Genomic DNA, 26,621 nt, shown 5'->3' on the forward strand with positions numbered 1-26,621 from the left:
GCCCAGAGAAGCAGGAGTGGGTGGCGGGGGAGGGTCTCCAGGTGCCGCGGGCTGGGGGTCCAGGAAGAGAGGAGGCGGAGAGAGCCCCTGTCGCCTCCCAGACACCCCTCTTCGCTCTGGGCAGCAGTGCCACTGGCCGCGTCTCAGCACCCGGCCACCCGTGTGCGGAGCTTGCAGCAGCCTGAGTTGGGTGAGGGACCCGAGGTGCTGCCCCTCCCTGCTCCTCCTGGGGAGGGGTCCCCTGGGAATAAGGCTATCCTTCAGTCCTCCCATCTCAGAGCGGCAGTGGCAAGGACATCTGATGGCAAATCAGACTTTGGAACCCGGCTGGTTCCTTATGAAACGCCCAAGGGACCTGTGGGGAGGGGGCTCTGGGGTGGGTGAGGCAGAAGCATCCTTTACCAAGTGCTCCAAATGCCTGCATTCCTCGAAGGTTCACAGCAACCCTGTCTGGTATCCATCCTCCTCCCTGTTTTGCAGCTGGGGAAACTGAGGCAGAGAGTGGAAGCCACTGGAAAAAGTGGTGGAACCCAGGTCCGTGGGGCTGCGGGGCCGGCTCCACTCTGGCCCCCCCATGCTGCATCTGTTAAAAGCCAATGGGCCTGCAAGGGTCACGCTAGCCCCGGGCCCTCTGCCGCGCTCACCGTGGGCTCCCCCTGCACCCTCACAGCCAGCCTGGAGGCAGGGCTACTTTGCCCTGTTGTGCAGCTGAGGACAACGAGGATCGGCGGGTTGCACAGCTGCTCAGGCTGGAAGGCGATGCGACCCAGGTTCAAGGCTGCCCACCTTGAGTCTCCAGCCTTCACCGGCCTGCTCGGGCCCCCAGGGCTGTCAGAGCCTTGCAGGATCCTGGCCGTGGCCATCGACCCTCTCTCCTTCTCGCTCTTTCTCTCCCCGTCTCTCTCCCTCTCTTAGCCTGGGAGGGGCTGCTGAGGGGTGGGTAGAGCCTGCTCCCGAGGCAGCAGCCCCGAGCGGCCGGCTCCTTTCCACCGGGCTCCACGGCGGGGCTGGAAGGCACCTCCCCGAGGGGGTGAGCCCCCCTTTGTTCTACGGATGAGGAAACTGAGGCTCAGGGAGCTCGAGTCACTGGGGCGGGCAGGAACCCCGGTCCCTGGCCCCTAGACGGGGGGCGCTGCACGGCCGGGTGCCGCTGCGGCTTTCCCAGGTCCTCGCCGCGCTCTCGCTGGTGGCGGGAGAGTGACCCGGGCGGGGGGCAGAGGGGCGACCTGCACCCTTCCCCGCGCGGGCTCCGGCACCAAGGCGCCAGGCTCTCCCAGGGACGTCCGCGTGGACGTGGACGGCGGGGCTGTGGCAGGGGGGGTGAGGCAGGTCCAGCGGGCCGAGGTGACCCTGGCCTCTCTTTCCACGGCGGGGCGTGCCCTGGAGCAGCGGGAGGGGCGTGCCCTCAAGCAGTGGGAGGGGCGTGTCCCGGAGCAGCGGGAGGGGCGTGTCCTCAAGCAGTGGGAGGGGCGTGTCCCGGAGCAGCGGGAGGGGCGTGCCCTCAAGCAGTGGGAGGGGCGTGTCCCGGAGCAGCGGGAGGGGCGTGCCCTCAAGCAGTGGGAGGGGCGTGTCCCGGAGTAACGAGCGGCGGGAGGGGCGTGCCCTGGAGCAGCGGGAGGGTCGTGTCCTGGAGCAGCGGGAGGGGCGTGTCCTTGAGCAGTGGGAGGGGAGTGTCCTGGAGCAGCGGGAGGGGCGTGCCCTCAAGCAGTGGGAGGGGCGTGTCCCGGAGCGGCGGGAGGGGCGTGCCCTGGAGCAGCGGGAGGGGCGTGTCCTTGAGCAGTGGGAGGGGAGTGTCCTGGAGCAGCGGGAGGGGCGTGCCCTCAAGCAGTGGGAGGGGCGTGTCCCGGAGCGGCGGGAGGGGCGTGCCCTGGAGCAGCGGGAGGGGCGTGCCCTCAAGCAGTGGGAGGGGCGTGCCCTCGAGCGGCGGGATGGGCGTGCCCTCAAGCAGTGGGAGGGGCGTGCCCTCGAGCAGTGGGAGGGGCGTGCCCTGGAAGTCGGGAGCCCAGAGGGGGCCGCGCGGGTCCCTTCAGGAAGGGGCTGAGCAGATGCCGGCCTGGAGGACCACCCCTTTTCCTTCCTTTTCTCCCTCGCCTGGATGACATATTCTCTGTCATGCTTTTTACTGCGTGACACAGCAGGGTGGCTCCGGCGTAGGAAGGACGTGGGAGGATTTATCTGGCAATGAGCTGTTCCCCAGGGATGGAGCAGTGCCGCAGGGAGGGGCGTCTGCGCTGGGCTCCGGGGGCCAGGGGTCCACGCTCAGCCCTGGAGTCACGCGCCCGGGCAGGCTGCCAGGTTTGGCCTGGACAGACGCCTTCCTGGCCGCGCGCACCGTCCTTCCTGGTGGCCAAGGCCTTGCATATCTTCCTGGGACCCAGGAGGAGGAGCAGGGGGTGGGCCTGGAGGGGGGCAGTGTCCTTCCAGGCTCTGAGGCCGAGGAGGGCCACGGGGAGAGGGCAGCCGGGACACCGGAGGTGAGAGCCCCAGCGCCAAAGCCCGCGGGGCAGGCACGCCTGAGCTGGTGCCCTCAGCTGAAGAGTGGCCATGGTCTGCAGCCGGCCTGGGGCGAGCGTCGTGGGACTGGCCCGGGCCTGGCGCGGCCCCCCGACCACCGGGAGGAGAGTAACTTTCCTCACTCGGTCGTTTGAGGCTGTAGGTACCCCCAAAAGTCTGTTCTTGGAGTTAATCCACTCCGGGGGGTGCAGACCCAATGTTAGTGGGATCTTTTGGTGAGTGTCACCCACCTCGTTCAGGGTGGGTTTTATTCCCCTTACTGGAGTCCTTTATAGGAGGATGAAATTCAGACAAAGAAAGAGAGCCATGGAAGCAAGAAGCTGAAAGCAACGAAACCCGGAAGAGAAGGGAGAGAGGAGCGGACGCCGCCATGAGCCTTGGCGCGGGACGGAGGAGTCGGGATCGCCAGCAGCCGGCCTTCGGGAAGAAGGTGTCACCTGAGGGTGCCTTGATTTGGACATTTTTCTCAGCCTCGAAACTGTAAGCTAGTAAGTTAATAAATCCTCAAATGCACCTGCATTTCGGCAGCCTAGCGAGCTGGGACACCTTGTCAGGCCTCAGCTGCCCATCTGAGGGGCCGGGTGGGCCATTCTCCGGGGTCCCTTTCACCTTTGAAGGCTCTGTGGTGCCTGGACCCTGGTTCTGACTCTCTACTGTCTCCTGGAGAGGACTCTGGAGGGGGCCAGTTCCACGTACTTCTAGCCCACCTGACACTACGGATGAGTAGAGAAAAGCCCCGCTGCTGGTAGGATCACGGGCTGCTTCCACCCTCCCTGGCCCCCCTGGACAGGTGGAACCTGAGCAGCCTTACCCGGCAGCCCTGGCGAGGTTGCCAGATTCAGCAGCTACAAATCCAGGATGCCCAGTTACACGTGAATTTCAGATAAACACGGATCCCTTTCTCGTATCAGTTTGTCCCCTGCAATACGTAGGACATATTTATACTAAGCGATTATGTGTTGTTTCTCTGGAATTCAAATGTTACTAGCATCCTGGAGGTTTCTTTTTTTAGGAGGTCCTGGGGATTGAACCCAGGACCTCGTACATGGGAAGCAGGCGCTCAAACACTGAGCTACACCGCTCCCCGATGAGAGTTGGTTTTTTCATGGGTTGGTCGGTTGTTTTCTGGAGGTACTGGGGATCGAACCTGGGACCTTGTACACGGGAAGCAGGTGCTCAAGCACTTGAGCCACATCTGCTCCCCAATGAGAGTTAGTTTTTTCGCTCATTTGTTTGTTTTTAGGAGGTACCGGGGATCGAACCCAGGACTTCGTAATGGGAAACAGGTGCTCAAGCACTTGAGCTGCATCTGCTCCCTGGCACCTGCATCATATCTGGCAGCCCTGGGCTCTGACGCTTCTGTCCCTGAGTCTCCTCTTCTGACCATGAAGCCCTGCGGTTAGCCCAGGAAAGAGAGAGGAAGATAGAAATGAGGTCAGCAGAAAGACAGACAGGGAGAGGGGGAGGGGGAGGGAGAGGGGGAGGGGGAGGGAGAGGGGGAGGGAGAGGAACAAAAAAGGACCACAGATCAGACAGACGGAGTGGGAAGCTGCGGAGACGGGAGAGAGGGCCTCCCTGCCCCGTGCCCCCCCTGCAGCCCCCTCTCCTTCGGCACCCGGCCCTCACCTTGGAGTAGGTGGCCCCGTTGATGACCTCACCCTTTCGCAACCAGATGATGGAGGCGGCGGGCTTGGCGTTGTCGGCGTGGCAGGTGAGGTTGAGGGGGTCCCCGGCCCGCAGGCTGACCACGGGCCCCCCCAGGATGACAGGGTCGTCTGGTGGCACTGCGGGGAGAGGAGCGGAGAGGTTAGGCTGAGGCCACAGGCGCATTTTATGGAGCTGCTGACAAACCATCATTATCCGACTTTAATAAAATGTGTAATCGTCTTGTATTACAGAGATGGCCACCCAGCAAAATGACCCCTGACATTGCACTGCACATCTGTTTGCAGAGATGATGGTTCATCCTCTTCCCTGGGCTAAGCAGGCCTGCGGGGGCTGGGGCGGGCTTTGTCAGCCTCGTGGTAGGGACGGGAAAGCGGAGCCCGGCTGCCCGGAGACCATCCGAAGTTTCTTCTTTTCTTCCTTTCTTTCTTTTCTTAAACAAAGCTCTGTCGTCTTTGTTGTCTCATGTAAACCTCATGAAGTTAAACATTATGATGATCGCAACGATCCCAGTTCCAAACGGAGGCCCAGCAGGAGAAGGGACTTGCTCGAGGTCACACAGCGCAGAAGTGGCAGAGCCGGGTCCGAGGCACAGGGGCCAGGGGCCAGGGGCTAGGGCCCAGGGGCCAGGGGCCAGGGGCCAGGGCAGCCCCCTGGAAGAGCAGATGGCGCGTCCAAGGGGTCCAGAACCAGCATTTCCTTCAGAGCGACTTTGCCCTACCCCATCCCCAGAGTCGGAATTATTCCCTCCTGCCTGCTTCTCTCACTACATTTATTAAAAAAACAATTTTATTATGGTGATATATATATACACATAACACATAAAATTTCCTGTTTTAACCATTTTTAGGCATATACTTCAGTGGCATTAAGTATATTCACATTCATACTTTTTTTTTTTTTAAATTTGTGTCCCCCCTCGCTCGCTGCTTGCCCTGGCTGTCCATTCGCTGTGCACTCTTCTGTGTCTGCTTGTCTTCTCTTCTCACCTTCTCTTTAGGAGGCACCGGGAGCCAACCCTGACACCTCCCACGTGGGAGAGAGGCGCTCCATCTCCTAAGCCACCCCAGCTCCCTCTCATCCTTCTTAAACCTTTTCCCTCACCCCAAACAGAAACTCCCCGCCCCTTAGGCAGTGGCTCCCGGTTCTCTCTTTCCTCTAGCCCCTGGTATCCTCGAATCTACTTTCTGGCCCTACGAATGTGCCTATGTGTCCTTTTCTGTCTGGCTTATTTCACTCGGCATGTTTTCAACGATGAGCAACCTTCATTTACGGCTCATAATATCCCATCTTGTGGATAAACCCCATTTTTTTTCCACTACATTAAAAAATTATTTTTTAATCAGAGAAGTTACAGGTTTATAGAAAAGTCATAAATATACAGTGCTGCCGTACACCGCCTTATTGCTGACACTTCACATTAGTGGGCTACCTTTGTGATAGCTGATAAATGAATATTAAAACAGTATAACTAAGCCCCAGAGTTGACGTTAGGTGGATTTTCCCCATAGACCACCCTGTTATTAACACCTTGTATTAGTGGTGTACATTTGATATAATTCATGAAAAAACCTTCTTTACCTGCACTGCTGACCCCAGTCCACCGTCCACGACCGGGCTCGCTGGTCCCTACACTTCGCAGTGTGGTCCTGTGGTCCCTCTGAGACTTGGAGTCCCAGGAGCGGGGGGGACAGCCACAGCCTGGAGAGCGTCTCAGCCAGCAACCAGCACAGAGCTCTGGGCAGGTGGAAGCATCCCAAACTCTTGCTGCCTCCAGGGGGGTCCCCCCGCTGTTCCCCCCGATAACCAGGCAACATGGACAGGCGGACACCATGAGCATCGTTGAGAGAAGAGGCCCCGAGAGGCCGACCCGCTTAAGGTCACAGGGCTCGAGGGAGGACACCGGGGCTCGGGCCTCTGCCGCTGCCCCTTGTCCTTCCTGGACATGCCACGGGTGCAGCTTTCCCTGGAGACCACCCCAAAGAGCCCCTGGCCTCCTCCCCTGGGGAGGGGCTGGGTCAGTCAACCAGATGACTGGGTTTGGGGACGGCCACAGACCTGGCCCCCAGGACTTCTCAGTCGGGGTTGCCAGGGAAGGCCCATCCTTCCACCCTGGCCCTTGAGCCAGCTGCTGCTGCTTGCTGGTGGGCTCAGGGGCGCAGGGGGAGCTCAGCGCTAGACAGACAGGGCTCTGGGCCTCCTGGCCTCGTGGCCTCCTGGTCTCTAGGCTCCAAAGTTCCCTGGCTTCTGGGCCTCCTGATGTCTGGGCCCCTGGCCTCCAGGCCTCCTCGCTTCTGGTCTCTTGGCCTTCAGGTTTCCTGACCTCTAGGCCCCCTGACCTCTGGGCCTCCTGTCCTCTGGCTCCCCCAGCCTCTATGCCTCCTGACCTCCTGACCTCTTGGCCTCCTGGCTCCAAGGTCCCCTGGCCTCTGGGCCTCCTGACCTCCAGGCCTCCTGGCCTTGGGCGGCAGGTCCTGCATAGCTCGCTTACCTCCCGGGTGAACCTGCCGCCTTCCCTCCCCTTCCCGGCGTTTCCCAAGCAGGTCCTCTCCTCCACTTTGGCTCCCCAGGAAACTCCTGAGGGACAGGAGAGCCCCCTTCCGCCACCCAGGCAAGTATCCGAGGCACATCTACCCCCCCCCGGGGGGGCTCTCTCCCCCAGCCTCGGGGGAGGCCTGGTCTAAAACCAACTGGTCCAGGCAGCGCTCGCCCCCACCGTCCTATTTCCTGAGGCACATCCCCTCCCCCTGGGGCTTCCTAGATGCTGTCACTGTGGACCCCAGCCCTGCCCCTGCCCAGGGAGCAAGTCCACCTTGCCGACCAGGTGGCCCAGCCTTGCCCGGCTCTCCACTCCACCCGAGAGGCCGGCGCAAGCCAGGGGGCGGCGCAGCGGGCGCCGGGGGGGGGGAGGTGGGCCGTGTGGGCTGGACAGCGGGATGGCAGCAGCCTCCCCCGGCCCGCCCCCCACTATCTCTCATTAATGCGCCCCAACCTCTCCGGCAGGGGTGTGGCCAGAATGCCCGCGAGGCTAATTAAAGCTTTCCCTCAGTGAGGGGTGGGTGACTGGCCGAGGAGGGGACCTTCATCTCCAGGCAGCGGGCCAGGCCCCTTCGAGCAGGGGGGCTGGGGCTTGGGGAGCCCTGAGCAGCCTGGGGGTTCCTGCCTCTTGCCGCGGCAGCAGCTTTCTCCCTCCCTGTAGAGGGAGCTGCGGAAAGCCAGGAAAATCGGAAGGAGTTATTTTCCAACAGAAGAGACACCTGGCCCATCCTTGTCTCTGTAGCCTCATAGGACCTGTGATGAGGCCAGTGGTGTGGTCTTGTGGAAAGTGCCCGAAAACGGGCCTGCGAAGACCTTCTTCTCTGGGTAGAAAACGTGAACGGAGAGTAGGCGATCGAGAGTTCCCTCCGGCCACTGCCATATTCGCAGGGTCTAAGACAGTGGTTCTCAACCTTGGCTGCATTCTAGAATCTTCCGGGAAGGTTTTAAGGCTCCTCAAACCGGACTAGACCCTGATCAACTAAATGCACAGCACTGCAGGCAGACCCAGGCATCAGGCATTTTTAATTTGCATGCCCCCCTCCCATCCCCACCCCAGGCGATTCCAACGTGCGCTCCAGTTGGAGAATCGAGAACTGGCCACCCCTGGGTGCTGGGAGGCCTTTCCAAACATCACCCACGGTGACGCGTGAACCCTTCCTTCGTGCTTCTCCAGTGTCTCGGTTTGGGGACATCGAATCTGAGGGAGCGCTGATGGGGGGGGGGGCGCAGAGTGGAGCTGTCTGAGTACTCCAGTGCAGGCACACACACACACAAACACTCTCAGAATGGGTCCTGATTACATCTTCCCAAATAAGTGCTTATCACACCGGCTATTCATGTAGCCATGCATTATGGATTGGCCTTCGCCTCATTACACACCAGATGGGGGTGGGGGTGGGGTGCGGTGGGGGCTGGGCCGTGGGCGGGGGGGCGGGGGGGCGAGGAGAGAGGATGTTTGGGGGCCAGCAGGCTGAATAGAAATCACACGGCAGCTCTCAGCAGCTGTAGCTGCGATGGAAGGAGGGCAGCTCATTACCCCTCCATTCAGACACAGGCCGGGGTGGGGTGGGCGGGGAGGGGGGAGTCCCACAGCCCCAGCCGGGACATGTATTATTCATGCCCCCTCTGCCCCCCCACGATTGGTTATTATCCCGAACCACGATGGAGTTTGGTCTCCTAATTTTTAATCACAGAGAAGGTGGAAGCGTTAGCCTTTTGTGATTAATCTGGAGATAAAAATAGTTGACTGTTGTGGTAGCGTGCTTGTTGTCAGTCAGGGGGAAAAGCGCATTAACTGTTGGGTGACCGGGGCCCGGGGGCGGGGGGACCTGAGCCGATCTGAGCGGAGCCTGTCCCGGGAGCTGAAGCAGGTCTGGGAAGTGGCCGCTGCCCAAGCACGGCCCGGGTCCCGGGGGCAGCGCCCAGGGACGGAGCAAATCATTGGAAGCTGGACTCCGCCATTGCCGGCCTCTTGGCGGTTTCCTCTGTCACCCAGGATTCGGGAAGGCAGCTGAGGGTCTCCCTGCACAGTGGCCCATGTGGGGTGGGAGGGAGACCCTGAGGACTTTCTCTGCCGTCCAGGTCTGCATTGCCCTGATGGGGAAACTGAGGCCAGAGCGGGCAGGTGGTGGCCCCAGTCCCTGCGTGGGTAAGGCAAAGGGAGGGTGTGAGCAGGTTTGGGAAGGGCACCCCGGCTGTTTTAGCATCAAGGTCCTGTGTACTGTGTGCCCTAAACTAGAGATTCTGCTGCTAAAAGTTGAGTGGTGGCCACATCCGGTCCCCAAGCCAGCTCTTGTAAGACAGGCTCCTGTGGTCAGAAGGTCTTGGGTATGCTGGGGTGACCATCTGACTGTCCATCCCATGGGGCATCAGCTGGACAGAGGGCAAATCCGTCCTCTTCCTTCTTGCCTGTTGGCTCACGACCCCTTTGCCCAGCGCCTGCTTGGCATCAGGCTCATTGGACTCGCTGGGTCGGCCGATCTCGCCCGGGCAGGCTGGGGGAACTCGGGGTGCAGGCCACCGGCAGCCCGTGTGCATGAGGGGTGCTCCTCTAGAGTCCCCTGGCCCTGCTGGTAGCCCGGAGCCTCTCAGCTCCAGGATGACCGACTGACCACTGACAGCAGGGGAGAGACAAACGCAGAAGGTCGTGCTGACCTTCGCAGCAGGGGTGGCCTGAGAGCTCGGCCTGCCCCACACTGCATGATTCACAGACGCTGTCACCCGGACACAAAGCAGATAGACTGTTCTGGGATGAACCTGAAACCCCCAGACCCTCCAGGGGCTCCCCAGGGGCCCTCAAACGTGGCTTAGACTTTCTCCCGTCGCCTCCACCGCACCCACGGCCCTGCCTGCTCTCGGACACGGGGCATCGCTTCCTACCACCACTGGCCTTTCCGTTCTCAGGACAAGCCCAGCTGACTCTGGCTCGGGGCTGTCCCTGCGGGTCTCCCTCCGAAATGCTCTTTTCTGCATCTCGGCCCTGCCAGCCTCTTCCTGTGTACCAGCGCTCAGCTGACATGACGCCCCCGCGGCGAGGCCTCCCCTCACCGCCCTGTCTAAACAGCCCCTGAACAGTCTCTAACGCCCCACCCTGCTTTATTTTCTTTAGGGTCTGTCCCCCCTCACTGGAAAGGAGGCCCCCCGGTGCGGAGAAGCCATCTGCTTGGCCACTGCAGGGGTAGCAGGTGCTCGGTAAGGTTTGTTAAATATGTAAAGGATGGGGGGCGGGGGTGGCCATGGGCATTTTCTTCCCAGGGCAGCACTTTTTATGCCCTGTGTGTGTGTAGGGGGCTGGGGGATTTGAGGGACAGTTGAGGTGGCCAGGCAAAGAGCAGGGGCACCGATCTGGCCCCCGGCCTTGCCATGTGGGGATTCTCGGGGGTGGCGTGGAGGGATTGGCCACTTCCTGCTGTTCCTGGAGAGAGGGGAGCCCGGGCTGGAGAGGGGCTGGGGGCGGCCCTCAGCCAGCTGGGTCCGCAGCCCGGTCCTCTTGGTCCAGGTTTGTCTGGATGGTAGGCTGGCACGAAGGCTGCAGGCTAAGCCTGTGACAGCTCACAGGGGCTTGGCTGAGCAGTGGAGGTTTGCTGCTGGCATTTTTCTTTTCTTTTTTCTTTGCTTCAGTGCTCAGCCCCGGGCCCCAGCGACTCTGGGGAAGGGGCGGGGAGTGGGGGGAATTCCTGCTGGGAGGGCTAGAGTCACCTGGAGGGGGAGCACGCCCCAGCGCCTCTGGGCTCATCCTGCCCAGCCTCCACACCCTTCCAGAGGGTTCCTCCATCCCACATCCCAGCTTTAGTCCTGCACAGCTCACACTCCCCTCTCCATCTCTCCCAGCTACCCTTTCTTTCTTTCAACCCCATCCGTGCCAGGAACTGAGGGTACAATGCCTGGTGGTGAGAGCCTTGTATGGGAAGAGCTCACCAGGATGCACCTGCTCCCCATCTGCCTCACCTGTGTAGACTCTGCTTCCCCTCTGACCTCTTGGATCTGCATTTTAAAAAGGCCCCAGGTAAGTCATATGCACATTAAAGTTTGAGGAGCTCTGCTCTAGAAGGGTCATGAATAAAATTGCAAACTGGTGAGTGCTTGGAGGGAAAGGCTCAAAGACCATCAGAACTCACGGGCAGCCCTTCCTCGGCTCCTTGCTCCCTTGCTCTTCCCGGGTTTAGGTTGGACCCAGAGTGCAAGCTGCTTGCTGTGCGCTGGGTGGGCAGTTAGGGGATCTCGTTGTGCTGCAGGTGTGTTTGCATAGCCCGTCTCTTCAACCGGGAAGGCTGGAGCTCTCTTCCCCCTTCTTCAGGCTTGCTCTCAGCCAACCTTCTAGATTTAGCTAAGGGATCACCCTCTCCAGGAGGTCTTCCTGGAATCCCATAGTTGGGCCTTTTGACTTGCTTCTCTGGTCTCATAACATCTGCTTCAGATTCTAATATTTCCCATGGAAATTACCCATTGGTGTTGCTCTTTTCCACACACTTGAATCTCGTTGCCTGCCTTTTCCTGGCGTGGCTCCTGGCACACCCAGGATATTCTGTCTTCCCTGGCGGAGCCGAACTTGGCTGGAGCCCGTCACTTCATGAGCTGGATGAGTGTGGATAAGTTATCTAATCTGACACTGAGAGCCCTCTTACCTGGGAAGTGGGATAATAAAGATACCTGCCTTCCAGGTTTATTACGAAAATTACCTTATGATATGAAGAATGCAGAGGGAGCTTTGTAAAAAGCTCCACAAACGTTGGTTATTACGCCTGCTCTTTAAGTATGATATTTAACTTTGCTGCTATAGGAGAGGCACTGCACCAAGGGCCTCGTGTTCTCCTCTCGCTATCCTCGGAGCAGACACGATTGCATCTCCGTTTTATCGGATAGGAAGCTGAGGCTCAGAGCGAGTCAAATGCTTGCCTCTGATCAAACAGCAGGTGAGTGGTGGGTTGGCCTTTAGACCCTGGTTTGTTTGGCTTAGGAGCAGCAGTTCTTTATTACTTCCCGTCATGGGTCCCGTTCAGAGTCAGAACAACTCTCAGAGCGCCCCTGCAGCCTCAGGAGCCCTTCTTCCCAGCCAACCCTCCTGCCCCCTTTGCAATCACATCATCTCCCAATCAATGCCCATGTCCGTGGCTGGTCCTATTCCAGGGGGCTGGAGGAAGCTCGCAGGTGGCGCTTGAGAGATGTCTGCTAAGGGAGCGGACAACTGGCTTTGCAGTCTAGAGTCACGCACTGCTCAGCGGGTGGGACTGGCCTGTTGAGCTCCATGCCGTGTTCCCCGACACGGGTGAGCCCCGGGTCCTCGCTTCACCTTGTGTCCATGCGCCACCTAATGGCCAATATGTATAACTGCAGGCTGTAAAGACAGGCTCGACCATTTCTAAGGGTCTGCTTCCCAGTGCTAGCTCAGCATTCTCTCAGAAAATTTGTATTGAACACCCACTATGTGCCAGGCCCTCGTCTAAGCATTGAGGATACGAATCTCCTGGCCTCGTGGAGCTGACCTGCTAGTGGAGGAGACAGTCAATAAACCAACACATAATATAGAATGTTGGTAAGTACTAAGAAAAAAAAGAAAAGCCAGCCAGCCCTTGTAATTCTCTCCTGGTTTTTTGTCTTCCTCCCTGGCGGTTACTGTTTGGCCTTCCACCCCTAACTGGAGCTCTTCTCCAGGGCTTCCTCTTGCCCTATCTGTGGAAAACCTCATCGCTTCCCGTGGACCCATCTATTAATGTGTCTTGGGCCCAGACCTCTCCTTTGCCCTTGACTTTTAGCCCGGTGAGGCTGGCTTTGGACTTCGGATCTCCAGAACCGTAAGCTAATAAAGTCTGCGGTCATTTGTTACAGCGGCCGTGGGAAACTAATAGAGGTGCTCATGATTTCTTGCTTGGATTATAATACCTCCCCCTCCTCCAATCCTCCAATGTCTCAGAGTGACCTTCACAAAATAAAAATCTATTAAGTCATCCATGCAGTCATTCATTCACTTGTTCAATCACCATCTGTTGAGCCATCTAAGTATCTGTGACAATTGGAAGCTGGGTGGATCCCAGAAAATCCTGTCCTTAAAGCTAATCCATTCCTGTGCATGTTAACCTATTGTAGGTGGGACCTTTTGATTAGATTCAGTTAAGGGACCTTCTTTTGATTAGATCACTTCATTTGGGCATGATCTGAAGTGGGCCTTAATCCTCTCACTGGATTCCTTTATAAATGGAGGAAAAAAAAGCCCCAGACACAGAAAAAAAGTGGCAGAGACAGAGAAGCCTGCAGAAGTTGAAATCAATGGGAGAGAGAAAAGCCATGGATGGAGGAGCCTGAAGCTGAAGCAACAAGGTCTGGAGGAGAGGGGAGAGGTGAGTGGACACCACTGTTTGCCTGATCACCCGCAGCTGAGCTCAGAAAGAACGTGAGCCTGGCGGAGAAGGCAGAGAGCTGCAGAGCTGCCCCGTGGCAGGAGTCCAGGATCTCCAGCAGCCACCCTTGCCGGAGAGAGCTCCCTTGATTTGGACGTTTTTCCCTGCCTTCAGGCGGTAAACTTATAAGTTAATAAATCCCATTGCAGAAGTCAACTCATTTCTGGTTTATTGCAGTGGAAGCCTTTAGCAAACTAAAACAGTATCTAACCCAACTGTGTTGAAAATTATGCAAAGGTTCTGCTTTGCCTTCTGGCTAATGCCTTTTGAACTCACCTCAAAATATGGATAAGTCCACCTGCAATTCTTAGAATAAATCACTCTATTCCAATTGCTCCTTTCCCTTGGTATGATTGACTTGAAGGCCAGGCAGCTTGGGTTCAAATCCTGCATCCCACATATACTAGCTTGTGGCCATGGGCAAGTTGCTTAACCTCTCTGTGCCTCAGTTTTTCCTTTGTAAAACTGGGAATATAACAGAAAATCCAGATTCACTGTGTAGTTGTGAGGAATAGAAGATGTGGCATGTCATTATTACTGCTTTGATCCAACTGGGCTCATTCCCTTGACAGGTGATGGGCAGAGTGGTTGGAGCTTAGAAATCTGGTGCTCTGTCCCCTTGGGAAAGCAGAGGGATCTCTCCTTGTCTCCTGCCCAGTCCCACTGGGCACGGGTTGAAGGCTCTGCTATTCTTCAGGGGCAATCCCATCCTACTCTACATGGCTCAACTTCCCCTCTCCAGGCTCCCCACATTCTGTGCCCATGGGAGTGAGACCACTGGCTGCTGGTGAGCTGAGCTGACAACTTGCAGAGCAGAGATGAGCCATCTCAGCCGAGCTCAGCCCAAATCGATGACTCACAGAATTGTCATGGACAAATACGTCTTTTGTGGTTTTAAACCATTATGCTTTGGGGCGCTTTCTTATGCAGCATACACTAACTGATACACCCAGTAGCCTGGTTTGCTCATGTCTGACTACCCGAAACGCTGGGCTCCTGTATAATCTCAGACCTGGGCCCATAGTGTGGCCTCTCTCTCTGTTCCCCTCCAATCCCCCTACCTGCCAGGTGGCCGAGCAACTACTCCTGAAGCGCAGTCTCTGCTGCTCACGACATTCAGTGGGTCCCCGCTGCTCCTCCGCATGGAGGCCCTTGGGGGTGCTCCACAGCTAGGCCTACCTCTCTGGCTTTATCTCCTGTGCTTTTGTTGAGCTGCTCACGCTTCTGTCAGGGGAGCCTGCGCTTTTAGACTGGCCATGACAGTCTCTGCTAGGCCTGCCTCTCCCCAGAGCTTGCCCGGCTGGGGTCCCATCCTTTCGTCTATCAGCCCAAAGCTACTTTTTCCTCCACCTTTAAAACCTGGTGACTGTCACCCCTTCCCGGAAGCTCTCTCTCAATCCTCGAGCTCCTGCCTCTTCTCCTCGTTGGGATCAGGCAGGGCACCAGGTAACACGTTTACTGAGCCCATCTTCTGGGCCAGATGCTGTCCTGAGCGCTGGGATAGAAGGAAGAACCTGGCAAGGACCAGCCTTCCAGCAGCCCACAGCCTAGAAGGGCGGGCAGGCGGTAAGCCGCCGAGGCTGGGCAGCCACACAAAGGGGTGCCTTGCCGCTGCCGCTGCCCTGGAAATAAATTTCCCCTGCTCCCCTGGACCCTCGCTAGTCCCTTTGGCATCAGCATGTGCTGCATCTGTTTTAGGCTCCCTCCCGTTCCAGGGGAAGCCTCTTACTACGACTGTTTTTTCAACAAACGACTCCGTGGAAATAGAGACCAGCATACCACAGGCCAGGCGGGCTTGGTTCCAGCCCTTGCTCTGCCACCCACCTCCCCAGCCTCAGTCTCCCCACATGACTCACCCCAGCACCTTGCCCCAAAGCGCCTGCAAAGCACCACCGTGAAGGTGAAGGACGTAACGGGCGAGAAGGCCGCCCAGGCAAGGGCGGTAGGGTGGTGGACCCACCCTGCTCTCGTCGGGCAGAAGGCCCTCGGGGGAGGAGGGGGCTCAGGTGGGTGGGGGAGGGCAAGGCAGACAGGCGCTGCCAGGGACAAGGGCAAACAAAGTCACTCGTTTTGCCCCCGGAGTACAGGGGGCGAGCAGCTTTGCCTATTCATTTCCGGTTGAGCCCTGAGAGAGGGTCTGAGCCACCTCATCCGGGGGCAGATGCATTAATCCTGCACAGTCAAACCGGTCACGGAGTGTGTGCAGAGCAGAGGGCGGGCAGAGGGGAGATGGGAGGGGGGTGGCAGCCACCCCAGGCACACAGACTCGTGGGTGGGCGTGGGTGCGTGGGTGTGTGCACACGTGTGCACATGTGTGTGCCCAGCTCGGGGACACTGTGGCTGGGGTGGGGGGCCCCTCGGGGCCACTGGGAGACAGCAGCAGGGACAGGGTGACCTGTGCGGGCAGCCGGGGAACCAGCGGGGAGCGAGGGGCAGGGAGGAGAGGAGAGGGCCGGGGTCCCTGGGAGCTCCCAGGAGGGGCACTGACAGCTCACAGGGTCCCGCTGAGGAGGGGACAGATGGCAGCAGGACGGCGCCAGAGCCCTCCTGAGGCAGGTTCTCGGGAATCATAGCCCGCGCCCCTCGCGGCGTCTCTCCAGCAAGTTCTGAGCTGGACCCGGTTTTGGGGTTCCTCCTGCTCAGCAGCGCTGGAACTGGGTAGGGGGAGATCTAGTGCAGCGACATTGGCCGCCTGTCGCCACGTTCAAACCCCGCGGTGACCTCACGCGGCGGGCGGGCTCTCTTCTCATCCCCATTTCACAGATGAGGAAACTGAGGTGCAGAATGGCAAAAGGCGAACAACCAGCGAGCAGGGGTGGGGAGAGGGCCAGGAACCCAGCTTGGGCCCGTGGGACCCCGGCGGGCACCCCCGACTGCAGTGGGGGCTGCGAGGGAGCGGACAAGAAGGCCTTGCTCCGCGTCGGTGAGCGGGGGCCAAAGGCCTGGCTGGGGCCGCTTAGCCCCTCACGAAGAGCTGAGAGAAAACGCACTGTCCCTCGTAAGGAGAAGGGCAAAACCAGATGACAACGTGGCCAGTTAGGGAAGAAAAGCCAGGAGACTTTCTCCAGGACTTTACCACAAAAATTCATTCCAGGGAAATCCCAGAAAACCATGAAAACGTACCTTCCAACTTTTTGTAAGTTTACCGAATCCGCTATTTGCCAGGAAAAAGTCGAATCCTTTTTCTGACCTGAGCTTTTTAGCTGAAACAGTGCAAGCCTCTAAATTCAAAAAAGGGCGACACTTTCAGAATTCGTTCTAAAAAGTGCTCTAATTTCCACCTACAGCTTGGCATTAATAGATTTTTAAAAATCGTCCTCACTTTTCAGGGAGAGAAAGCACGCTTCTCTGACATTGGTAGGCCCTGCGCCTCACTTTATCTGGGGAGGGCGTGCCTTCTAGGTGACTACTCCCGCCTGAGGATCTTTTAGGCTGCTGCAAGGAAAGAGGTAGAGAGGAGGCTGCCTCTTTGCAACTGCCGGGAATCACCTGGAGAAGTCAGGTCCCGGCGGCCAGCGGAGGGTTTGGGTGGGTGAGGGGGGGCACGGGCTGGGGTCTTCTCAGGCTCAAGCCCGACAGGAGGGAGGGAAACAGGATCAGACGGAGGGACAAGTAGGGTCGTACGGCGGTCCCAGCGAGGCAGCGGATCCTACAGGCACGTGGAGGCTGAGCTGATGGTCAGAGCTGGCCCTTTCTGAGTAGGGGGCCCTAGACTCCACACCCCGATAAAACCAGCCCCTAAACAGGCCTTCCTCTCTCGAGCCGCAGGTGCCACCCAGAGGGGACACAGCTGAGAGCCGTCCTCCTCCCGCAGCCTGGCCACCGGGGAATGGGTCCTTCTGTCCTGAGGTGGGAAGGGAAGTCTCGGGGGCACAGCATTCACTACAGGGATGGGAATTGCCCCTTCTCCCAGAGTGTCCTGTTTTTCTTTCTTTCCATCACATGGAGGTGGTTTGGTACCAGAGTGCTCTGTATTCAGAACACAGAGCCACAGGAGCACGGCCTGGCACCCTTGGCAAAGTGTTGTCGATGTGCAGGGGAGACCCCGCGCTGCCCGGGGCCCTGCCCCTGCGCTGCGCCCTGTTCTGTGGGACAGGGCAGGAGGGGCTGGGTTTGGGGTGCGTAGCCCCTGCTTCTTCAACCCCAGTGAAGTGGTGCCGCACGAGGGTGAAGGAGGAACTCAGCTTTCGATTTCAGGCAGACCTGGGGACCTCCCCACTGGGTGACCTTGGACAAGCTTCCAAGCCTTCACGTAGGATGGAGCTAAGACGTGCTCAAGCTACTCTGCAGCTGAGGATTACATGGGAAGGCATAGGGAAAATCTGGGAATGTCGTAGGTATTCCGTCGCAGCCGCTGAGGGCTGGGTGGGCACCGAGTTTTGAAGGGTGCTGCCCAAGGCTCACCTGTCTTCTCCCACATCATATGGGTTGCCCCCTTGGGTTAAACAGAATGTCAAGAAAGCCCAGATCAAGTTCAAACGTGCAAGGTAAGAAGCAACACTGAAAAAGCCACGGCCTCTCATAACAGGTAACCACGTCTGCTCTGCCGGGAACACTCTCAGGGCAGGCAAGCGGTGACCGGCGGTGGGAATCTGAACTGGGCAGGGGTCAGGTCTGGCAGGGAGAAGCATGCTCCCCAGGGACCCCTGACATGTTTACTTTCTGTGGTACTTGGAGTCATTGTGGACCCCAGAAAATTATGTTCTTAAATCGGTCCCTTCCCGTGGGCTTGAACCTTTGACTGGATCAGCCCGGTGAAGGGCCAAGTGATTAGATCACTCCAGGGCGGCGCAGCCAGGGCGGGTCTTAGCCGCTTCAGAGCCTGTTATACGTGGAACGAATATACAGAGAAAAAGGCGGCGGAGACGGAGAGGAACCCATGGATGCTCCAGGGGCAGTAAGCTGAAAGCAACAGAACCCGGGAAGGAGGAAGCTGGAAGCTGAAAGCAACGGAGCCCGGAGGAGAAGGCAGAGGCCGGCAGAGCCGCCGTCTGCCCACGGCCGCAGCCCGGGAAGAAGGCACCTCTGCCAACGCCTTGATCTGCATCAGAACGCTTATAAGTTAATCAATCCCCATCGTCACAGCCAACCCGTTTCTAGTATATTGCCTTAGCATTCTTTAGCCAAATAAAACACTAACTTGCACTTTTCCAAGAGATTTTGGATCCAACAAAAATGACTACAACTGGGAAGCGGACTTGGCCCAGTGGTTAGGGCATCCGTTTACCACATGGGAGGTCCTCAGTTCAAACCCCGGGCCTCCTTGACCCGTGTGGAGCTGGCCCATGCGCAGTGCAGATGCGTGCAAGGAGTGCTGTGCCACGCAGGGGTGTCCCTGCGCAGGGGAGCCCCACGTGCAAGGAGTGTGCCCCGTAAGGAGAGCCGCCCAGCGTGAAAGAAAGTGCAGCCTGCCCAGGAATGGTGCCGCCCACATGGAGAGCTGACACAGCAAGATGACGCAACCAAAAGAAACAGATTCCCGTGCCGCTGACAAGAACAGAAGCGGACAGAGAAAGAACACACAGCAAAATAGAGAACAGACAACCGGGGTGGGGAGGAAGGGGAGAGAAATAAATAAATCTTAAAAAAAAAATGACTACAACCCTTCTAGCTGCTCGCTGCGCTAGGGTGTCCGCAGCCCCCCACCCGGCTACCCCGTTGGACCCCCCCCACCCATGTGACCGTGGGAGTCAGGGAGGGAGGCGCGGGGACTCCGGTTCAGGGAGAGGAATCGAAGCTGCAGGCGAAGGCCGCGGAGCCTTCTCGTGGAGGATGAGCTTCCGGGCTTCACGCTCCTCCCGTGAGCCGGCCGGGCAGCCCGGGGCAGCGCGGGGGTCCAGGGGCTCAGGGGAGAGCCCCTTACGGCTCTGCCCTGGTCCTGACTTGAGATCTGGAGTCCGCAGGTCCCCTGGGTCCACCGGGCCCCGCACGCTCCCGCTCTCCGACACTCGGACCCAGCTTGGCCCTTCCCGCTTTGGGAAGGCAGATGGGAGGGGACCCTCGGTGTGCTGTCATCCCCTAGCACTCACACCCTGGACCGCGGCGTCTCAGCAGCGACAGGTGCTCTGCCTCCCCGTCTCCTTCAGCCTGTGGGTTCTCTGCTGCCCTCGGGGAGGCCGGGCCTCGGCTATGGGGTGCGAGGACGGGGGGCTTCTCTATCCCCCTGTCCCTCGGCCTGGGGGCGCAGGGGTGGGGTGAGGGGGACAGGACAGCGCAGCGGGGAAGGAGAGGAGCAGAGCAGGAGGGGCAGGGGTGGGGGGTGCAGCCCCCTGAAAAGATGAACAGGTCCTCGGAAGTGGGGTCTGTGCCACCACTCACGGTCCTTAGGAGAACGCTCTCCTCCAGCCGCCCCCTGCTCCCCTCTGAAAGGAGGGCCCCTGCTTACCAGGCCCGCGTGAGCCTCTGCCCACCCCATCTGCAGCCCCTGGGTGGTCCACAGCCCGCCGCGTCCACGTCTCCAGGCCTCGGGGCCCTGCCGTGCTGCTTTCTTCCTGGAGGGCCCTTGCGTCCTTTGCCAACTTGTGAGCATGTCCGTGGCCTCCAGGCTCTGCTCCCAGGCCTCCCCTGTCCTCGGCCGTGTGGGGATGGGCACCGGGAGGGCGGCACATCTGCTTGGCTCGGCCCCCGGGCGCCCGGCATGGTGCCTCGGCCAGCGCCATGGGGTTGACTGGGATGGAGCGGCGTGTCCTCCCTGTAGGGTTGCCGTGTCAGAGACTCTGACGGCTGTGTCGGGGTGCCTAGCTAGATGCGGGCTTCCGAAGGGAGCAGCCGCGTCGCAGTCCTCCCTGCCTCTCTTGCTCCCGCTTGGGGTGTGCCCAGGGTGGGTGCTCAACCGATGAGTGGTCGGGCAGGGAAAACAACTCCGGATGGGGCGACTTCGGGTTGGGGGTGATCTAGAAAAAACAGATGTGCATTGAGAGGCTACTACACTCCAGAAAGCTTCTTTTGGGCCTCCTGGTACTCCAGGTTGGGGTCACTGGCTAATTTGGGGAGATGCTGGAATTTGGGGTACACGTGGGAGCTGAATGCAGGCATTCAAACCAGTATGAGTTGGGGATTTAGGACAGCAGGTGTCCCTGGTTTTCCTGAGACCTTGGGCAAGCCCCTTCCCCCGCGGGTTCCCCGCTCTCCACCTCCCACCACGCCCTCCGAAGGAGCCGTGAGCTGGGCCTCTCTGCCCTTGATCCTTAGTCGCGTCCGTCTCTTTGTCTCCCCTCTCGAGCTTCCCTTCCCCTCTGATGAGCAGTTGACCTGCGGTCAAAAGTGTTCTGTAGCTCGTGGACGTTCTGTAAAAACAGAAGGGATAGTGATGTCCACTCCACCTCTATATCGAGAGGGGGCTTAGATTCCACATGGATGATGGATGCAGTTCTCCTGCTTGCAGCTGTAGGCACTCTTGGCTCCCTGGTGTGGTGGTTGACCTTCTTCACCTCCCTGTTCACTGGCCAGGGTAAGTCCAAGAAACCAGAGGGTAGGAGTTGCAAGTCTGCTGAGGCCCAGGGCCTGGCCATCACATGGACAGTCCAGAGATTCAGGTCTCCTGAGTATGCACCAACCCCAGTGCCAACCACAGGCCCAGTAAAAGTGAGAGAAGAGGCTTGTGTGGAAAGGTCACATCTGAGTCCAACTCCATCACACTCAGGAACACAAACTCCAAAGTAGGGCCCACTGACATGGCCCTGAACTCCGGAGCCATCTGCCATGACCGTAGGCCCTGTAGGTCTCCTTAGCCCGCAGGAGCACTACTACCTGGGGTTGTATCTGCTTTGGCTCTCTCTGGGACCCTGCTGAGGTGTGCGTTAGTGTGACCCCTCTGATGACCTCCTGACTCTTTTTTGGAGACTCAATAGCCATTATTTTTGAACGTAACATTTAAAAATAAATAAATAAATAAAGAAAAAAAAATATATCAAGTTAATACATTAAAAAAAAAATAAAAGAAACTAAACAAAACAGACGGGACTGCACGAAGTGGCCGTGGATGCCCTGGGACCCGCGTGAGCCTAAAGATGTGGGGTTCAGCTCAGACAGACGTCACTGTCACTGTGTATGAATCTGGGGGTGCAGGCAGGGCGACAGATGGGTCAAAATGAAAACGCACCACTGGGAGCAGCCAGCCAGCTGCCCCCAGGGAGGGGTGGGGTGGGGCCTTCCATCCTGGATCCAGGTGGAATGTATTGGATGTGTCTAAAAGCCACCGTCGGCACCCTGTGATGGGTCTCACCCTGTATGGTCAAAGGAAGGGAGAACCCAAATCAGGTACCTAGTTGAAAATGCCACCTGCATTCACCTTTGGGACGCATCTGCCGGCGTGCGTGTGTGCCTGTGAGCGCAGCCGGGGAGAAAAGGCGGCTTGACTTTTCGCGTCCTGCTTACATGAGACTCTCCTCGCGCTGGTTTGCACTCCCTGGGCGCGGTCACTGCGGAGGGCGGGGGGCAGCCCTTTCTCCAGCAGGAAGCTTTCGCCAGCCTGGGACTTGTTGAGGTGGCAGGTCATTGGGAATGGCCTGGCCAGGCCTGTGCTGATGGGGCTAAGAGGGCTCAGGGCTGCGACGCTGCCGCAGCACACATGCTGCCTGCACACATGGGGCCTGGGCACGCGGGGCTGGGTTTGGAGATAGATCTGGGATTGAATCCTGGCCTTGGACAAGGTAATTAGGTCTCTGAGCCAGGTTCTTCATCCTAAAATGGGAGGGATAATAATACGTTCTCCGAAGGGTTCCTGGGATGGTAACTGGGAGTTCCGACTTCAGAAATGATTATGATTACTGAGTCATTATAGATAGATGCCTTTTTACTTTCGAATAGATTGTAGAAGAGCCTAAAGTAAATATCTGAAATTATCGAAACTTCCAGAGCCGGCTCCCAGATGTCTTGATCTTTGATAATGATTGTAAAACTATATTACCTTTATCTTGTGATTGTAAAAACCTTCTGACCGGCCCCCACTTGTACCTCCCCTTATCCTGTTTTACAACTCGAAAGCCCTATTATCACTAGACAGCTCCTCCCTAATGCGAACTAACGAAGGAACGTGTGCCAGCGCAGAACCAACCCAGCCCATTTCCAAACTCTCCTACTAGACGGAGCTAGATCTAACCAAGACCCGCTGCTTGACATGCACCGCCCTTTCTGTGAGCAGCCGCGTCACCGATCTGCACAGGCGCAAAAATCAGATCATCTCCAACTGTGTCATCTCCAGCCACTAGACTCAGTAGCATAAACCTGCCCACCTTTGGATACTATGAAACTCTCAGAATGACCACAGTTCAGGGAGACAGATTTTAGGCTGACAGGCCTTCTGGTTTCCTTGCTTCGAGCTTAGCAATAAACTCTTCTCTTTTTGAAACCCTGTCGCGGGAATTGGTCATTGGGGTGCACTGGGCGGAGAAGCCAGCTTCTGCTTGGTAACAGGATGGCCCTGGAGATGACAACAGAGAGACCCTGAAGCAGGGCTCCGCTGACACCCATTCTTTTCTTTCTCTCTCTTTTTTTTTTTAAAGATTTATTTATTTTATTTAATTTCCCCCCCTCCCCCAGTTGTCTGTTCTCTGTGTCTGTTTGCTGCGTCTTGTTTCTTTGTCCGCTTCTGTTGTCGTCAGCGGCACGGGAAGTGTGGGCGGCGCCATTCCTGGGCAGGCTGCGCTTTCTTTCGCGCTGGGCGGCTCTCCTTACGGGGCACACTCCTTGCGCGTGGGGCTCCCCTACACGGGGGACACCCCTGCGTGGCAGGGCACTCCTTGCGTGCATCAGCACTGCGCATGGGCCAGCTCCACACGGGTCAAGGAGGCCCGGGTTTTGAACTGTGGACCTCCCATGTGGTAGACGGACGCCCTAACCACTGGGCCAAGTCCGTTTCCCCTTTTCTTTCTCTTTTTTAAAGATTTATTATTTATTTATTTCTCTCCCCTCCACTCCCCCTCGCGTTGTCTGCTCTGTGTCCATTCACTGTGTGTTCTTCTGTGCCAGCTTGTATTCTTGTCAGCAGCACCCACATTCTCTCCTCTCTGCTCCCTCCTCCTCTCCCAAAGAAAGGCCCTTCCGGTCTGCCCCGGATGTGGCCTGCCAGAGGGAAGCCTGAGCCCCCAGGAGGCCAAGCAGCCCAGGAGAATCCTGGGGGCCAGGCAGGAAGATTCCTCTGCTTTCGACCAGAGCCTGGGGTTGGGCAAAAATGCTCGTTGGCCTTTAAAGAAGCAGGCGGGGCGAGGGGTGCACACACACTCCCTAATTCCCAGCCCGCCTGTGCCCAGGTGGATGTTAGGGAGAGGAGCTGGGTCCCCTTGGAGGATGGAGATGGGGCTCTGACTGGGTTTGGTGTGCAGCCAGGAGTGGGGAGGGGTCCTGAGTGGGCAGCAGGGAGGGTGTGAGTCGCAGGGCCCCTGCTCTCCGGCTGTGTGAACGTGGGTGGGTCATTTCACTTCTGGGTTCTCAGGGACCGCATCTGCGAAGCGGCCACAGAGGCCAGTGCCAGCGGAGCGCCGCAAAGGACAACCGGGGACCGGCCTGTTCCCCATGGGACAAAGCCAGGCCTGCCCCCTCAGGCTCCTGGGCTCCAGCTGGGGCTTGTTCAGGTCTAGCATTGCCCCGGGCGAGGTGAGCACTGGGGTGGGAGCAAACTGCCAAGAGAAGATGGATGCCCCCCCGGGGCCTTTTTTTTTTTTTTTAGTAGATTTATTTATTTACTTATTTCTCTCCCCTTCCCCTGCCCCCCCCCCTTTTGTCTATTCTCTGTGTCTATTTGCTGCATCTTCTTTGTCCGCTTCTGTTGTTAGCGGCACGGGAATCTGTGTTTCTTTTTTTGTTGCATCATCGTGTGTCAGCTCTCCGTGTGTGCCGCACCATTCCTGGGCAGGCTGCACTTTCACGCTGGGCGGCTCTCCTTACGGGGCACACTGCTTGCATGTGGGGCTCCCCTACTCGGGCACACCCCTGCATGGCAGGGCACTCCTTGCGCGCATCAGCACTGCACGTGGGCCAGCTCCACACGGGTCAAGGAGGCCCGGGGTTTGAACCGCGGACCTCCCATGTGGACGCCCTAACCACTGGGCCAAGTCCGCCACCATCCCGGAGCCTTAAAGATAGGGATGGGCGGCCATTCCTGGCTCATCCATCAGTGTCCCTGGCGCTCACCTTAATCAGGCCAGGAGGCCCCCTGGGATACCACAACAGGCAGAGGCAGGGAGAAGCCAGGGGAGCAGAGGCTCCTGCAGCCTCTGGTGCTCAGAGACTGTGAGGCCCAGCCAGGGGGCCCGGCGCACCGACCACTTCCGGAGCGTTCCGCACACGTGGCTGGTCCCCTCTGTCATTCAGGTGGGCCCCGCTCAGACCCTGTGCGGGGCTGGGGGAGAGACTGCAGGAAAGAGGGGAGACGGTGGGAGGGCGGGGGTGGGGGAATGTGCCACTCGCTCTTCTTGGAAGCTTCCAGAGGCCTCCCCGCCCTGCAGGATGGAGCCTGCACGCTCAGCGTGACTCCAGGCCTGCTGCCTCTCTTGCCTTGGACCTAGCAGAGACCCTTTGCACGAGCCCTCCTCTGCTCCCACCTCTGGGACCCCTCCCTGTCCGAGGGGGAGCAGCAGGGGCTGGCTGCCCAGGGAGGGGCCCCTGGAGCAGGAGAGTGGCCTAGGGATGGCCTCTGCTCCTACTCAGGCCTGTGTGGGTGCTACCTGCCCTTCTCACGGCCCTCCCGCCCAGAGGCAGTGGGTGCGCCGGCCCGAGGCACCGGGCCCCAGGCATGGCTTCTTCCTCCCGGCAAACAGTGGCTCTCAGGCTGCGTACCCTGGCGCTGCCCTTTCACCCACATCCCGAAAGCGGTGGGCTCCACCTTCGGGATATGCACACACCTGCTGCGTTCTCAACACCTGCTTCTGTGCCAGTGCAAGCCCCCGTGACCACCACCGGGCCCGCGGCGGGGGCCTCCTCGCAGCTCTCCTGGCATTCGTCGCTCCTCCACCCCAAGTTTGATAGCTCTCCTTAAAGCACAAAGTCTGAGCCATCCTTCTCATCTCACGTCTTGGCGCAGAGCTTCTGGGGGTTTCCTCTCTCATGCTGCATAAAATCCAGCTCCCTCCAGCCTTCTCCTTTAGTCACGCCGCGTCAGCCACCCAGGCCTTCTTGCCATTCCTGGAAAATGCCAAGAACACCCCTGCCCCGGGGCCTTTGCACTCGCTCTGCCCACTGCCTGCAAGGCTCTCCCCCTGGAGGATGGCTTGGCTTCTCCCTCACTTCCTTCGGGTCTTTGGTGGCACATTACCTCCTGGACGAGGCCTTCCTGGCTTTTCCGTATAAAATGGTCCTTGTGAACCACCCGCCTCCACCCCCTTGCCTGTGCTGGTTTCTTCACGGCACTCAAGACGTTACAGTATTTGTGTATTATCTGTCTCCTGCCCCCCGACACGCTCCATGAGAACTGTGATATTTTCCATTGTGTTCACTGTTGTATCTTTGGTGGCTACAACAGTGAAGGCTCGGAGTAGATGCTAAACAGAGACAGCCGGGCCAGGGCAAGCTGCCAAGGGAGGGACACAGCCTTTCCCTGCCTGGGCCTTGGGGTCCCAAGGTGCAATGGGGGGATGGGCCTACACCCACCAGCTTTCAGGCCCGCTCTGCATGCCGCCTTCCTGCTCCGAGCTAGTTGAGCACTTACTGGTTTCCCAACAACTTTCCCCCTCAAGTCCTAGTTTTATCTTCATGGCAAGCCCTGGAGGGAGGTGGCTGGGACCTCAGAGGCTCACAGTGGTCATCGCAGGGGAGGGGCAGAGCCTGGGCCAGCGCCCGGGAGGCCTGGGGCCCCGCGTCGTCACCCCAGTCCCGCTGGGTGGCCTGTGGCCTGAGGGCTGGCGGCTCCACCAGGGCCCCTGGCCAGGCTGGCCTGGGCGGCTGCTGAGCAAACCTCTCCAGACTGGGCACGGCTCCAGCTGTGAGTCACTGCTCTGTCACCGCTCTGGCTTACTTTTAGGATGAGGGATGGGTCTAATAAAGGACATTCATCCTGGGGAATGATGGTCCAGATTTGGGGCTTCTCCAGCGTGGCTCTGCTAAAGAGCTCGAGGTGCTTGCAGTCATTTCAAGCAGGCGGAATGGGGGAGGCGGACAGAACACGTGTTCTTATTTTGCTGTTAGGAATATAGGGACCGAGGGAGGCACGATGACTCTAGCCCAAGATTTCTGATTAAGATGGATGGGGGGTGAGGGCAATGGTCTGCTGGTAAAACGGCTCTCCAAAACACCCCAAAGACAAACCACACACCAAACAAAGCCCTGCTGTACAGTGTTTGCCAATTTCTCCGGTGTCAGTACTTCCACTGTGGCTGATTTCCAGCTACCCACACACCGCTAAGCATGACGTTGGGAAGGGATGCGTGGCTGCCATTGGCTCTCACGGCCAGTACGAGGGGCCCCAGCACACCCCTGGGCCAGGCTGATGGCCTTTTACCTCTGCGCAGAGCTTTACAGTTTATAAAGCACTTTCACATTCGGCGCCCACCTGATTTTCCTAAGAGCCCTTTAGAT

General features: G+C 58.5%; 1 protein-coding gene across 9 annotated transcripts in view; it reads right to left on the reverse strand.

The window, feature by feature from the left end:
• KIRREL3 (kirre like nephrin family adhesion molecule 3) overlaps positions 1–26,621 on the reverse strand; it is a 572,737-nt gene that overhangs the window by 38,054 nt on the left and 508,062 nt on the right. For all 9 annotated transcript variants that reach the window (XM_058289307.1, XM_058289308.2, XM_058289311.2 and 6 more), the window contains one exon: positions 4,141–4,298. In XM_058289307.1, the coding sequence (XP_058145290.1) occupies positions 4,141–4,298 (158 nt within the window). The remainder of the gene's footprint in view (positions 1–4,140; positions 4,299–26,621) is intronic.

The sequence above is a fragment of the Dasypus novemcinctus genome, chromosome 27 (genome assembly GCF_030445035.2).
Source record: "Dasypus novemcinctus isolate mDasNov1 chromosome 27, mDasNov1.1.hap2, whole genome shotgun sequence".
NCBI lineage: Eukaryota > Metazoa > Chordata > Mammalia > Cingulata > Dasypodidae > Dasypus > Dasypus novemcinctus.